The sequence below is a fragment of the Acipenser ruthenus genome, unplaced genomic scaffold (assembly GCF_902713425.1).
Source record: "Acipenser ruthenus unplaced genomic scaffold, fAciRut3.2 maternal haplotype, whole genome shotgun sequence".
Classification (NCBI taxonomy): domain Eukaryota; kingdom Metazoa; phylum Chordata; class Actinopteri; order Acipenseriformes; family Acipenseridae; genus Acipenser; species Acipenser ruthenus.
Genome location: NW_026708210.1, coordinates 20,344 through 36,609, shown reverse-complemented (window position 1 = coordinate 36,609; position 16,266 = coordinate 20,344). Strand labels below are relative to the sequence as shown.

General features: G+C 43.6%; 1 protein-coding gene across 1 annotated transcript; it reads left to right on the top strand.

The window, feature by feature from the left end:
- The first annotated feature begins 3,501 nt into the window (after nucleotides 1–3,501).
- On the top strand, nucleotides 3,502–15,787 carry LOC117968246 (very-long-chain 3-oxoacyl-CoA reductase-B-like). Its single transcript, XM_059020327.1, has 11 exons — nucleotides 3,502–3,852; nucleotides 4,536–4,582; nucleotides 5,086–5,161; nucleotides 10,566–10,676; nucleotides 11,083–11,150; nucleotides 11,609–11,653; nucleotides 12,981–13,015; nucleotides 13,364–13,445; nucleotides 13,881–13,946; nucleotides 15,110–15,259; nucleotides 15,638–15,787. Exons 1-11 carry the CDS (start codon nucleotides 3,672–3,674, stop codon nucleotides 15,755–15,757), a joined length of 981 nt encoding a protein of 326 aa, XP_058876310.1. The 5' UTR covers nucleotides 3,502–3,671; the 3' UTR covers nucleotides 15,758–15,787.
- The last annotated feature ends 479 nt before the right edge of the window (nucleotides 15,788–16,266 follow it).

The window sequence follows — 16,266 nt, the reverse complement described above, 5'->3', positions numbered from 1 at the left end:
AACAATAATCTCAAAGCAAAAAGCGGTACATCGTGTACTGCGCTTCCCCGGGCACGCATATGTGTTTTTAGCGTAGAAAACAAGGACACGCCCACCTGAACACGTCTGGACCTTACAGTTCTTAAAATATATATGTTTTTTTCACAGTTCAGCAAATGTCTGTGATTTTAACTGATAAGCAGCATATCGGGTTGTCTAAAACTAAACAGACAGGTTGTTGCGGGAGAATTAGGGCTGGTCTTGTCCGGAGTGATTTGCGTAGGAAGACTCAAACACAGCACTGACAGCGTAACCATTTTCTGATGTTAAGCGGGTATGCCTACCACATTCTGACGCTGTATCACTTTCTGACCCTGCACCGGAACAAAGGAGCATTGTAAAGGAGCGCTGACCATCTTTAAAATCCATTCTCTCACCTCTTATTAGCTTTATTAACAGGATCACTGGCCCCTCCCTTTAAAGGAGCGCTGACCATCTTTAAAATCCATTCTCTCACCTCTTATTAGCTTTATTAACAGGATCGCTGGCCCCTCCCTTTAAAGGAGCGCTGACCATCTTTAAAATCAATTCTCTCCCCTCTTATTAGCTTTATTAACAGGATCGCTGGTCCCTCCCTTTAAAGGAGCGCTGATCATCTTTAAAATCCATTCTCTAACCTCTTATTAGCTTTATTAACAGGATCACTGAGCCCTCCCTTTAAAGGAGCGCTGACCATCTTTAAAATCCATTCTCTCACCTCTTATTAGCTTTATTAACATGATCACCGGCCCCTCCCTTTAAAGGAGCGCTGACCATCTTTAAAATCAATTCTCTCACCTCTTATTAGCTTTATTAACATGATCACTGGCACCTCCCTTTAAAGGAGCGCTGACCATCTTTAAAATCAATTCTCTCCCCTCTTATTAGCTTTATTAACAGTATCACTAGTCTTCCCTTTAAAGGAGCGCTGATCATCTTTAAAATCCATTCTCTCACCTCTTATGAGCTTTATTAACAGGATCGCTGGCCCCTCCCTTTAAAGGAGCGCTGACCATCTTTTAAATCCATTCTCTCACCTCTTATGAGCTTTATTAACAGGATCGCTGGCCCCTCCCTTTAAAGGAGCGCTGACCATCTTTAAAATCCATTCTCTCACCTCTTATTAGCTTTATTAACAGGATCGCTGGCCCCTCCCTTTAGAGGAGCGCTGACCATCTTTAAAATCCATTCTCTAACCTCTTATTAGCTTTATTAACATGATCACTGGCACCTCCCTTTAAAGGAGTGCTGACCATCTTTAAAATCCATTCTCTCACCTCTTATTAGCTTTATTAACAGGATCACTGGCACCTCCCTTTAAAGGAGTGCTGACCATCTTTAAAATCCATTCTCTCACCTCTTATTAGCTTTATTAACAGTATCGCTGGTCCCTCCCTTTAAAGGGGCGCTGACCATCTTTAAAATCCATTCTCTCACCTCTTATTAGCTTTATTAACAGGATCGCTGGTCCCTCCCTTTAAAGGAGCGCTGACCATCTTTAAAATCCATTCTCTCACCTCTTATTAGCTTTATTAACAGGATCGCTGGTCCCTCCCTTTAAAGGAGCGCTGACCATCTTTAAAATCCATTCTCTCACCTCTTATTAGCTTTATTAACAGGATCACTGGCACCTCCCTTTAAAGGAGCGCTGATCATCTTTAAAATCCATTCTCTCACCTCTTATTAGCTTTATTAACAGTATCACTGGTCTTCCCTTTAAAGGAGCGCTGACCATCTTTAAAATCCATTCTCTCACCTCTTATTAGCTTTATTAACAGTATCACTGGCCCCTCCCTTTAAAGGAGCGCTGATCCTTCAGAATGAACTAATTCTGCTTCATAAAGTCGAATGAAACCTGCTGGATAATGTTACCTTAAAGTATTGAATTACACGCCGCTTTGTAGAGGTTTTTTTTTAAGTGTAATTATGTCGCAATATAATTCTAGGTGACGCAAAACGCCTGTCCATCGCTCTGCACCCTACTCTGAGAAACACGCCGTTCTCTAGAAGGCGTTCCTGGTTCTCAAATCGAGCTAGGGCACAGAACATCTTTCTGAGATGGGCAGCAGTGTGGAGTAGTGGTGAGGGCTCTGGACTCTTGACCGGAGGGTTGTGGGTTCAATCCCCAGTGGGGGACACTGCTGTTGTACCCTTGAGTAAGGTACTTTACCTAGATTGCTCCAGTAAAAACCCAACTGTATAAATGGGTAATTGTATGTAAAAATAATGTGATATCTGTATAATGTGAAATAATGTGATATCTTGTAACAATTGTAAGTCGCCCTGGATAAGGGCGTCTGCTAAGAAATAAATAATAATAATAATGAGAGATCAAGAGAAAGCGAGGCTGAACGTGCACCGTGTCCCTGTGATTTTACCCACGCGGGTAGGATGCGCTTTATCTCCTGTCGAGAGTTTACTCGACTCCTGCCGTCGCAGATTCCACAGAGAGATAACACGGGCAGGTTTATGATTATTATTTTTTTCTTTTCTTAAATGTATATATCAATCAATCAATCTTTATTTTTTATATAGCGCCTTTCACAAAAAAAAGTGCCTTAAATCGCTCAACAAGACAAAAAAATAAAATAAAATAAAAACATATTTTTTTTTAAGATTAAAAAAATAAATACAGAAATGAAAATATTTCAAAGCAATACAAGCCAGTAATAAATACATACGTGTAAATAAATTAGGAATGAAAGATCAGTTAATAATATATATCAAGTCAATACCTGTCATACAGTAAGAAATACGTCGCCAAAGGAAGGTAAACATGTCGATCTCCTCCTTCGACCTATTTTTTAATTTATTTGGAGGAGGGCAGAAGTGTGGATTAGTGGTCAGGGCTCTGGACTCTTGACCGGATGGTTGTGGGTTCAATCCCAGGTGGGGAACACTGCTGTTGTACCCTTGAGCAAGGTACTTTACCTAGATTGCTCCAGTAAAAACCCAACTGTATAAATGGGTACTTGTATGTAAAAATAATGTGATAATTTTAAGTCGCCCTGGATAAGGGCGTCTGCTAAGAAATAAATATTTATTTGTATTTATTTTTGCAAACCCCAGGCACTTTTATCCACGCCCATGTAAATTACAGGACATCCGATTTTAATGACAGTTCACTTGTTTTTGTCAACACGGAAACATACCGGGGAGCGTATATATCATCTGAAACAAAAACACATTGGAAATGTGAAGAAAAAAAAACACGCCAAGTTATCAAACGTGCCCAGCCAGCCATTTAAAAAGTACAGATATCAACAACACAAGCCACGTTTCAAGAAACCACTGGGGGCGGCCTGGATCTGCTTGCTTGGCGCTGTCCCCCGTGGTTTCTTGAAATTTGGCTTGTGTTGTTGATATCTGTACTTTTTAAATGGCTGGGGACTTTTGATAATTTGACTTTCTGTTTTGTTAGTTTTTTTCATATTTCCCGTGTGTTTTTGTTGCAGATATGTAGCACGCTGCTGATTGGTTACAGCTCTCTCCCCAAATTCGGCAGGTGGGCGTGGTCACGCCGGTGCTGTGATTCTCAACGCAGAGCTTGGAGAGAAGCGCGCTGGACACGCAGCCGAGCAAGATCTTAATAACTCAATTCAAAACGGCTTTGTAATCAAATAAATAAAAGCAGTTTTAAAACAAACAACACCATGACTTCGGCGCCGCAGCAGCAGGATTCAAACGCGCTGTTTTCTGCGTTCGCCGGGCTGGGAGCCGTCGTGTTTGCTTTGTACGCTGTGAAGTACTCTTGGGGTATTTTGCGCGGTGTGAGGATTTATATTCTCTCAGAAATTTGGAAGGTGGATGTTTCGATATTTGGGAAGTGGGCAGGTAATTTTTCTTTAATTTTTAAATTTTTCTAACCCTTAAAGGGTCACACAGGCGTTATGCATAAGGAAAAATGTTTTAATTGTATTTATTGTAAATACAGATCACAAATTAACATATTTCACGTTTTTTTTGTGAACAAATATTCATTTTTACAAAAAGTTATTAATTGTGTTCCTTCAGTGCACGTTGCCCTAAAACGCATCCCAACTTTTCATATATATATATATATATATATATATATATATATATATATATATATATATATAAGATCTTTAAATATCGGTCACCACTCGAGGAGGCTGTGTGGTCCAGTGGTTAAAGAAAAGGGCTTGTAACCAGGAGGTCCCCGGTTCAAATCCCAACTCACTGTGTGACCCTGAGCAAGTCACTTCACCTCCTTGTGCTCCGTCTTTCGGGTGAGACGTAGTTGTAAGTGACTCCGCAGCTGATGCATAGTCAACACACCGCCTTAGATAAAGATGTCTGCTAAATAAACAAGAGTCACACCTGAGCTTGTTAGCTAGACACACTGGGGGCTTATCAAGCTGGTAGTAAAACCTGGACTGGATCACACTGCTGGAGTCTTTATTTCCACACCCTGGTGTGTGCTGGGGAGCTGTGAGTTTTTTTTTTTTTTTTAAGCACAGCTGTTTTGACTCACGCTTGACTCTTCTCTGTTCCAGTTGTAACGGGAGCCACGTCTGGCATTGGAAAGGCGTACGCACACGAGGTTTGTGTCTCCTATAGCAGGGCTTTGATCAGTAGGCTTTGACAGCAAGAGCATCAGTCTCTTAATATATAGTCTTGAGTCCTCACGTTCCCGCTGTGTATCTGTCTGCATTTCGTCAGTCTTTCTTGAAGGTAGTTCTGAACCCCAGGACTGGGTGCAGCAGCAGCAGCAGCAGCAGGGCTAGTGTGAGTTTGTAACCCTGCTCAAACTCCTGGCTCCTGATCATTTCAATATTAATAATAATAACAGACTTCATTGAGGGGAGCTCTGAACCCCAGGACTGGGTGCAGCAGCAGCAGCAGCAGCAGGGCTAGTGTGAGTTTGTAACCCTGCTCAAACTCCTGGCTCCTGATCATTTCAATATTAATAATAATAACAGGCTTCATTGAGGGGGGCTCTGAGCCCCAGGACTGGGTGCAGCAGCAGCAGCAGGGCTAGTGTGAGTTTCTCATGTCTGGGTGCTGCTGTGGTTCTGATTGGTTTGTTTTTCCGGTTGTGTGCAGCTCGCTAGGAGGGGTCTCGATGTTGTGCTGATCAGCAGATCACTAGAGAGACTGAGCCAGGTTGCCTCTGAGATAGGTAAGAGGGGTCTGTGTGTGTGTGTGTGTGTGTCTGTCTGTCTGTCTGTCTGTCTGTCTGTGTCTGTGTGAGTGTCTGTCTGTGTGTTTGTGTTTGTCTGTCTGTGTGTGTGTGTGTGTCTCTGTCTGTCTGTCTGTCTGTCTGTCTGTCTGTGTGTGTGTGTCTTCCTGCCTGCGTGTCTCAGTGTGTTTCTCTCTCTCCGTCCCTCCTAGACACTGTAAAGCACTTGTATCTGTTTAGTCTCTCGGTATCTCTCTCTGTACAGCACTTGTATCTGTTTAGTCTCTCGGTATCTCTCTCTGTACAGCACTTGTATCTGTTTAGTCTCTCGGTATCTCTCTCTGTACAGCACTTGTATCTGTGTAGTCTCTCGGTATCTCTCTCTGTACAGCACTTGTATCTGTGTAGTCTCTCGGTATCTCTCTCTGTAAAGCACTTGTATCTGTGTAGTCTCTCGGTATCTCTCTCTGTACAGCACTTGTATCTGTGTAGTCTCTCGGTATCTCTCTCTGTACAGCACTTGTATCTGTTTAGTCTCTCGGTATCTCTCTCTGTACAGCACTTGTATCTGTTTAGTCTCTCGGTATCTCTCTCTGTACAGCACTTGTATCTGTTTAGTCTCTCGGTATCTCTCTCTGTACAGCACTTGTATCTGTTTAGTCTCTCGGTATCTCTCTGTACAGCACTTGTATCTGTTTAGTCTCTCGGTATCTCTCTCTGTACAGCACTTGTATCTGTTTAGTCTCTCGGTATCTCTCTCTGTACAGCACTTGTATCTGTTTAGTCTCTCGGTATCTCTCTCTGTACAGCACTTGTATCTGTGTAGTCTCTCGGTATCTCTCTCTGTACAGCACTTGTATCTGTTTAGTCTCTCGGTATCTCTCTCTGTACAGCACTTGTATCTGTTTAGTCTCTCGGTATCTCTCTCTGTACAGCACTTGTATCTGTTTAGTCTCTCAGTATCTCTCTCTGTACAGCACTTGTATCTGTTTAGTCTCTCGGTATCTCTCTCTGTACAGCACTTGTATCTGTTTAGTCTCTCGGTATCTCTCTCTGTACAGCACTTGTATCTGTTTAGTCTCTCGGTATCTCTCTCTGTACAGCACTTGTATCTGTTTAGTCTCTCGGTGTCTCTCTCTGTACAGCACTTGTATCTGTTTAGTCTCTCGGTATCTCTCTCTGTACAGCACTTGTATCTGTTTAGTCTCTCGGTATCTCTCTCTGTACAGCACTTGTATCTGTTTAGTCTCTCGGTATCTCTCTCTGTACAGCACTTGTATCTGTGTAGTCTCTCGGTATCTCTCTCTGTACAGCACTTGTATCTGTTTAGTCTCTCGGTATCTCTCTCTGTACAGCACTTGTATCTGTTTAGTCTCTCGGTATCTCTCTCTGTACAGCACTTGTATCTGTTTAGTCTCTCGGTATCTCTCTCTGTACAGCACTTGTATCTGTTTAGTCTCTCGGTATCTCTCTCTGTACAGCACTTGTATCTGTTTAGTCTCTCGGTATCTCCCTCTGTACAGCACTTGTATCTGTTTAGTCTCTCGGTATCTCTCTCTGTACAGCACTTGTATCTGTGTAGTCTCTCGGTATCTCTCTCTGTACAGCACTTGTATCTGTGTAGTCTCTCGGTATCTCTCTCTGTACAGCACTTGTATCTGTGTAGTCTCTCGGTATCTCTCTCTGTACAGCACTTGTATCTGTGTAGTCTCTCGGTATCTCTCTCTGTACAGCACTTGTATCTGTGTAGTCTCTCGGTATCTCTCTCTGTACAGCACTTGTATCTGTTTAGTCTCTCGGTATCTCTCTCTGTACAGCACTTGTATCTGTGTAGTCTCTCGGTATCTCTCTCTGTAAAGCACTTGTATCTGTTTAGTCTCTCGGTATCTCTCTCTGTAAAGCACTTGTATCTGTTTAGTCTCTCGGTATCTCTCTCTGTACAGCACTTGTATCTGTTTAGTCTCTCGGTATCTCTCTCTGTACAGCACTTGTATCTGTTTAGTCTCTCGGTATCTCTCTCTGTAAAGCACTTGTATCTGTTTAGTCTCTCGGTATCTCTCTCTGTACAGCACTTGTATCTGTGTAGTCTCTCGGTATCTCTCTCTGTACAGCACTTGTATCTGTTTAGTCTCTCGGTATCTCTCTCTGTAAAGCACTTGTATCTGTTTAGTCTCTCGGTATCTCTCTCTGTACAGCACTTGTATCTGTTTAGTCTCTCGGTATCTCTCTCTGTACAGCACTTGTATCTGTTTAGTCTCTCGGTATCTCTCTCTGTAAAGCACTTGTATCTGTTTAGTCTCTCGGTATCTCTCTCTGTACAGCACTTGTATCTGTTTAGTCTCTCGGTATCTCTCTCTGTACAGCACTTGTATCTGTTTAGTCTCTCGGTATCTCTCTCTGTACAGCACTTGTATCTGTTTAGTCTCTCGGTATCTCTCTCTGTACAGCACTTGTATCTGTTTAGTCTCTCGGTATCTCTCTCTGTACAGCACTTGTATCTGTTTAGTCTCTCGGTGTCTCTCTCTGTACAGCACTTGTATCTGTGTAGTCTCTCGGTATCTCTCTCTGTACAGCACTTGTATCTGTTTAGTCTCTCGGTATCTCTCTCTGTAAAGCACTTGTATCTGTTTAGTCTCTCGGTATCTCTCTCTGTACAGCACTTGTATCTGTTTAGTCTCTCGGTATCTCTCTCTGTACAGCACTTGTATCTGTTTAGTCTCTCGGTATCTCTCTCTGTACAGCACTTGTATCTGTTTAGTCTCTCGGTATCTCTCTCTGTAAAGCACTTGTATCTGTGTAGTCTCTCGGTATCTCTCTCTGTACAGCACTTGTATCTGTTTAGTCTCTCGGTATCTCTCTCTGTACAGCACTTGTATCTGTTTAGTCTCTCGGTATCTCTCTCTGTACAGCACTTGTATCTGTTTAGTCTCTCGGTATCTCTCTCTGTACAGCACTTGTATCTGTTTAGTCTCTCGGTATCTCTCTCTGTACAGCACTTGTATCTGTGTAGTCTCTCGGTATCTCTCTCTGTACAGCACTTGTATCTGTGTAGTCTCTCGGTATCTCTCTCTGTACAGCACTTGTATCTGTGTAGTCTCTCGGTATCTCTCTCTGTACAGCACTTGTATCTGTGTAGTCTCTCGGTATCTCTCTCTGTACAGCACTTGTATCTGTTTAGTCTCTCGGTATCTCTCTCTGTACAGCACTTGTATCTGTGTAGTCTCTCGGTATCTCTCTCTGTACAGCACTTGTATCTGTTTAGTCTCTCAGTATCTCTCTCTGTACAGCACTTGTATCTGTGTAGTCTCTCGGTATCTCTCTCTGTACAGCACTTGTATCTGTTTAGTCTCTCGGTATCTCTCTGTACAGCACTTGTATCTGTTTAGTCTCTCGGTATCTCTCTCTGTACAGCACTTGTATCTGTGTAGTCTCTCGGTATCTCTCTCTGTACAGCACTTGTATCTGTTTAGTCTCTCGGTATCTCTCTCTGTACAGCACTTGTATCTGTGTAGTCTCTCGGTATCTCTCTCTGTACAGCACTTGTATCTGTTTAGTCTCTCGGTATCTCTCTCTGTACAGCACTTGTATCTGTGTAGTCTCTCGGTATCTCTCTCTGTACAGCACTTGTATCTGTGTAGTCTCTCGGTATCTCTCTCTGTACAGCACTTGTATCTGTTTAGTCTCTCGGTATCTCTCTCTGTACAGCACTTGTATCTGTTTAGTCTCTCGGTATCTCTCTCTGTACAGCACTTGTATCTGTGTAGTCTCTCAGTATCTCTCTCTGTACAGCACTTGTATCTGTTTAGTCTCTCGGTATCTCTCTCTGTACAGCACTTGTATCTGTTTAGTCTCTCGGTATCTCTCTCTGTACAGCACTTGTATCTGTTTAGTCTCTCGGTATCTCTCTCTGTACAGCACTTGTATCTGTGTAGTCTCTCGGTATCTCTCTCTGTACAGCACTTGTATCTGTTTAGTCTCTCGGTATCTCTCTCTGTACAGCACTTGTATCTGTTTAGTCTCTCGGTATCTCTCTCTGTACAGCACTTGTATCTGTGTAGTCTCTCGGTATCTCTCTCTGTACAGCACTTGTATCTGTTTTGTCTCTCAGTATCTCTCTCTGTACAGCACTTGTATCTGTTTAGTCTCTCGGTATCTCTCTCTGTACAGCACTTGTATCTGTTTAGTCTCTCGGTATCTCTCTCTGTACAGCACTTGTATCTGTTTAGTCTCTCGGTATCTCTCTCTGTACAGCACTTGTATCTGTGTAGTCTCTCGGTATCTCTCTCTGTACAGCACTTGTATCTGTTTAGTCTCTCGGTATCTCTCTCTGTACAGCACTTGTATCTGTTTAGTCTCTCGGTATCTCTCTCTGTACAGCACTTGTATCTGTGTAGTCTCTCGGTATCTCTCTCTGTACAGCACTTGTATCTGTTTTGTCTCTCAGTATCTCTCTCTGTACAGCACTTGTATCTGTTTAGTCTCTCGGTATCTCTCTCTGTACAGCACTTGTATCTGTTTAGTCTCTCGGTATCTCTCTCTGTACAGCACTTGTATCTGTTTAGTCTCTCGGTATCTCTCTCTGTACAGCACTTGTATCTGTGTAGTCTCTCGGTGTCTCTCTCTGTACAGCACTTGTATCTGTTTAGTCTCTCGGTATCTCTCTCTGTACAGCACTTGTATCTGTTTAGTCTCTCGGTATCTCTCTCTGTACAGCACTTGTATCTGTGTAGTCTCTCGGTGTCTCTCTCTGTACAGCACTTGTATCTGTGTAGTCTCTCGGTATCTCTCTCTGTACAGCACTTGTATCTGTGTAGTCTCTCGGTATCTCTCTCTGTACAGCACTTGTATCTGTGTAGTCTCTCGGTATCTCTCTCTGTACAGCACTTGTATCTGTGTAGTCTCTCGGTATCTCTCTCTGTACTGCACTTGTATCTGTTTAGTCTCTCGGTATCTCTCTCTGTACTGCACTTGTATCTGTTTAGTCTCTCGGTATCTCTCTCTGTACAGCACTTGTATCTGTGTAGTCTCTCGGTATCTCTCTCTGTACAGCACTTGTATCTGTGTAGTCTCTCGGTATCTCTCTCTGTACAGCACTTGTATCTGTGTAGTCTCTCGGTATCTCTCTCTGTACAGCACTTGTATCTGTGTAGTCTCTCGGTATCTCTCTCTGTACAGCACTTGTATCTGTTTAGTCTCTCGGTATCTCTCTCTGTACAGCACTTGTATCTGTGTAGTCTCTCGGTATCTCTCTCTGTACAGCACTTGTATCTGTTTAGTCTCTCGGTATCTCTCTCTGTACAGCACTTGTATCTGTTTAGTCTCTCGGTATCTCTCTCTGTACAGCACTTGTATCTGTTTAGTCTCTCGGTATCTCTCTCTGCCTCGCTGTGTGTTTCCCCTGCAGAGCAGCAGTACGGTCGCAGTACGAGAGTGATTCAAGCAGACTTCACCGATGGGCACCGAATCTACCAGCACATTGAGGAGGGGCTCGCGGGGCTGGAGATCGGCATCCTGGGTAAAACGAATCATTCCACACCGCCTCGGAGTCCGGATCCCATTTCTATACACTGTACTGCACTGCACACATTGTACTGCACTGCACACATTGTACTGCACTGCCCACATTGTACTGCACTGCACTGCCCACATTGTACTGCACTGCACACATTGTACTGCACTGCACACATTGTACTGCACTGCACACATTGTACTGCACTGCACTGCCCACATTGTACTGCACTGCACTGCCCACATTGTACTGCACTGTACACATTGTACTGCACTGCACTGTAGACATTGTACTGCACTGCACACATTGTACTGCACTGCACACATTGTATTGTATTGTATTGTATTGTGTTGTGTTGTATTTCATTGTATTTTTGGTTTTGTGTCTCTGCCCCTCCCCTCCTCCCTTGCAGTGAATAATGTGGGGATGAACTACGCTGCCACGCTGGTCTTCTTACTGGACGTCCCGAACCCAGGGCAGGTGCATCTCAGACCGTGGGTTTGGAGGGTGCTGTGCGATACCAGCTGACCTCCACCAGTACTTTTACAATGCTTCCCTATGCTTTACCACACCTCTCTGTGCTTTACAATGCTTCCCTATGCTTTACCACACCTCTCTGTGCTTTACAATGCTTCCCTATGCTTTACCAGACCTCTCTGTGATTTACAATGCTTCCCTATGCTTTACCACACCTCTCTGTGCTTTACAATGCTTCCCTATGCTTTACCAGACCTCTCTGTGCTTTACAATGCTTCCCTATGCTTTACCAGACCTCTCTGTGCTTTACAATGCTTCCCTATGCTTTACCAGACCTCTCTGTGCTTTACAATGCTTCCCTATGCTTTACCATACCGCTCTGTCCTTTACTACACTTTACTGGGCTTTTACTGATGTTTTCATGTACCAGTGGTGAAGGAAGGTTTTGCGTTTTCTTGCAGAGAATCTCTGATGTTCTCAACTGCAATGTGGTGTCGATGACCCAGGTAAGGTGTGTGATGAACACGTCCTCGTGTGAGAGAGGAGAGGACACCTGAGTGTATACATGAGAGCCTGTATCACACACACACACACACACACACACAGCACAGAGGGGTGGCACGTCTTCACCTGAGTGTATACATGAGAGCCTGTATCACACACACACACACACACACACACACACAGCACAGAGGGGTGGCACGTCTTCACCTGAGTGTATACATGAGAGCCTGTATCACACACACACACACACACACAGCACAGAGGGGTGGCACGTCTTCACCTGAGTGTATACATGAGAGCCTGTATCACACACACACACACACACACAGCACAGAGGGGTGGCACGTCTTCACCTGAGTGTATACATGAGAGCCTGTATCACTCACACACACAGGCACAGAGAGACAGACAGACACAGAGACACACACACACACACAGCACAGAGGGGTGGCACGTCTTCACCGGAGTGTATACATGAGAGCCTGTATCACACACACACACACACACAGCACAGAGGGGTGGCACGTCTTCACCTGAGTGTATACATGAGAGCCTGTATCACACACACACACACACACACACACACAGCACAGAGGGGTGGCACGTCTTCACCTGAGTGTATACATGAGAGCCTGTATCACACACACACACACAGCACAGAGGGGTGGCACGTCTTCACCTGAGTGTATACATGAGAGCCTGTATCACACACACACACACACACACACACACACACAGCACAGAGGGGTGGCACGTCTTCACCTGAGTGTATACATGAGAGCCTGTATCACTCACACACACAGGCACAGAGAGACAGACAGACACAGAGACACACACACACACACAGCACAGAGGGGTGGCACGTCTTCACCGGAGTGTATACATGAGAGCCTGTATCACACACACACACACACACAGCACAGAGGGGTGGCACGTCTTCACCTGAGTGTATACATGAGAGCCTGTATCACACACACACACACACACACACACAGGCACAGAGGGGTGGCACGTCTTCACCTGAGTGTATACATGAGAGCCTGTATCACACACACACACACACACACACACACACAGCACAGAGGGGTGGCACGTCTTCACCTGAGTGTATACATGAGAGCCTGTATCACACACACACACACACACACAGGCACAGAGAGACAGACACACACACACACACACACACACACACACACACACACACACAGACACACACAGATCCTACTATTCCTGCAGAAGAATGTTCAAGGCACCTCAACACAGACTAATCTAAATTAAACTGGTTTGAAATGACTGGTTGATTTGATTATTGTGTATTTTTATCCTCAGATGACGAGGATTGTATTGCCACAAATGATCCAAAGGTAATTACTGCAAGATTGAATTCACGTTCCTATAGACCTCTATACAGCTCTGCAGTGTGGAGCTCTCTTTCCTATAGACCTCTATACAGCTCTGCAGTGTTGAGAGGGGAGCTCTCTTTCCTATAGACCTCTATACAGCTCTACAGTGTTGAGAGGGGAGCTCTCTTTCCTATAGACCTCTATACAGCTCTGCAGTGTTGAGAGGGGAGCTCTCTTTCCTATAGACCTCTATACAGCTCTGCAGTGTTGAGAGGGGAGCTCTCTTTCCTATAGACCTCTATACAGCTCTGCAGTGTGGAGTTCTCCTGTGTGTGTCTGTATTGTAATAGTTTTGTTTGTTTGATGTAGGAAGAAAGGTTTGATTATAAACATCTCCTCTGAAGCTGGTGCCCATCCACACCCAATGCTGACCCTATACTCTGCAACCAAGGTAAAACAACTCCCAGTCCTGGGGTTCAGAGCTCCCCTCAATGAAGACTGTTATTATTATTAATATTGAAATGATCAGGAGCCAGGAGTTTGAGCAGGGTTACAAACTCACACTAGCCCTGCTGCTGTTGCTGCTGCTGCACCCAGTCCTGGGGTTCAGAGCTCCCCTCAATGAAGTCTGTTATTATTATTATTAATATTGAAATGATCAGGAGCCAGGAGTTTGAGCAGGGTTACAAACTCACACTAGCCCTGCTGCTGCTGCTGCTGCACCCAGTCCTGGGGTTCAGAGCTCCCCTCAATGAAGTCTGTTATTATTATTAACATTGAAATGATTAGGAGCCAGGATTTTGATGTCACATATTTAAATAATAATGATAATAATATTATTGATAATAATAATACATCAGTCATGTTTGATGTTGTCTGTTTTCAGGGCTTCGTTAATTTCTTCTCTCGCTGCCTGGAGTCTGAGTACAGAGGCGAGGGAATCACAGTGCAGGTAACAGCAGTGACTCGGATTATATTATTATTATTATCATTATTTATTTATTTGGCAGACCCCTTTATCCCAGGAGACTCACACAGGTGTTACAGGGCAGCACAGGGTTACAATGCAAGTTTCATATTGAAACACAGTGTAGTTTACAGCCAGTGTAAATAATAACACTACTAGAATCCAATATGAACTAGGATGCTATGTATAATAATAACACTACTAGAATACAATATGAACTAGGATGCTATGTATAATAATAACACTACTAGAATCCAATATGAACTAGGATGCTGTGTATAATAATAACACTACTAGAATCCAATATGAACTAGGATGCTCTGTATAATAATAACACTACTAGAATCCAATATGAACTAGGATGCTATGTATAATAATAACACTACTAGAATCCAATATGAACTAGGATGCTCTGTATAATAATAACACTACTAGAATCCAATATGAACTAGGATGCTATGTATAATAATAACACTACTAGAATCCAATATGAACTAGGATGCTCTGTATAATAATAACACTACTAGAATACAATATGAACTAGGATGCTGTGTATAATAATAACACTACTAGAATCCAATATGAACTAGGATGCTCTGTATAATAATAACACTACTAGAATCCAATATGAACTAGGATGCTCTGTATAATAATAACACTACTAGAATCCAATATGAACTAGGATGCTCTGTATAATAATAACACTACTAGAATACAATATGAACTAGGATGCTGTGTATAATAATAACACACTAGAATCCAATATGAACTAGGATGCTCTGTATAATAATAACACTACTAGAATCCAATATGAACTAGGATGCTCTGTATAATAATAACACTACTAGAATACAATATGAACTAGGATGCTATGTATAATAACACTACTAGAATACAATATGAACTAGGATGCTATGTGTAATAATAACACTACTAGAATCCAGTATGAACTAGGATGCAACAGGTTAGGATTACAAGTTATCTCTACAGTGTTAGCAGTGCAATAGTGCAAGGATAGCGCATCACCTGAGGATCCAGTGACGTGGTGCTGAGGTCAGGCGAGTCCAGTGCAGAGCAGGAGGGGCGGATCAGGAGATCTACACGTGATGTAATTCGTTTTTTTTTTTTGTCCCCCCCCCCCCCTGCAGTGTGTGGCCCCTTTACTGGTCTCTACCAACATGACGTGGAACATGGGAACGAACGCGCTGGTGAAGAGAGCCGACGACTTCGCCAGAGAGGCTCTGAACACGGCCGGGCTCAGCAGCTTCACATCCGGCTGCCTTTCACACGCACTGCAGGCGAGGAGAGAGCTGGGGGGGGTGGGGGAGAGACAGGGGAGGGAAGAGCTAGGGGGTGAGAGACAGGGGAGGGGAGAGCTAGGGGGTGAGAGACAGGGGAGGGGAGAGCTAGGGGGTGAGAGACAGGGGAGGGGAGAGTTGGGGGGAGAGACAGGGGAGAGGAGAGCTAGGGGGCTGGAGAGACAGGGGAGGGAAGAGCTAGGGGGCTGGAGAGACAGGGGAGGGGAGAGCTAGGGGGGTTGGAGAGAGGGGAGGGAAGAACTGGGGGGGAGAGACAGGGGAGGGAAGAGCTGGGGGGAAGAGAGCGATGTTCTCTTCATGACTAATGTTTATTCTCTCTCTCTCTCTCTCTCTCTCTCTCTCTCTCTCTCTCTCCAGCACTTTGTAATTGATCACGTCCTCCCTGGGTGGCTGCGTTTGGCCGCCTTTAATGTTTATCAGGCAGCAACGAGAAAGAAGACTGAAGCCATATTCCGCGGAACCTGCAAACAGGAGTGAGGGGGCCCGGGGGGAGGACACATTTCACTGCCGGACCAGGAAATCGAGGGGTACGAGGGGACATTTTACTGACAGAGCGGATCAGTTCATCCTGAAATGTTTGTCTACTTGACCATGTTTAAAAAAAAGAATAATAATAATTAAGGATTGAGCAGTTTTAGCTGAAACTGAAGTTATTAAAAAGAAAACAAACAAAAAAATCACTACTTTTAATTTACTTTTATTTTTACAAAAATAAATTGTACATTAAATTCAAAATAAATTCTGTTTTAATAAAAAAAAAGGTTAAAAACTTTTAAATCCTGTTTTTTTTGAGAAAATAAAGTTGGTTCAAACAAACTGTAGAGCAAACCAAGCCTGCTCCACCTGGCTCTTAAAAAGCTGATCTCAGGGATAACGTCTTGAAATGTATTTTTGTTTACGACTGTAAGTCGCCCTGGCTAAGGGCGTCTGCTAATAAATAATAATAATAATAATAATAACGTAGCAGACAAAAATACATAAACTGG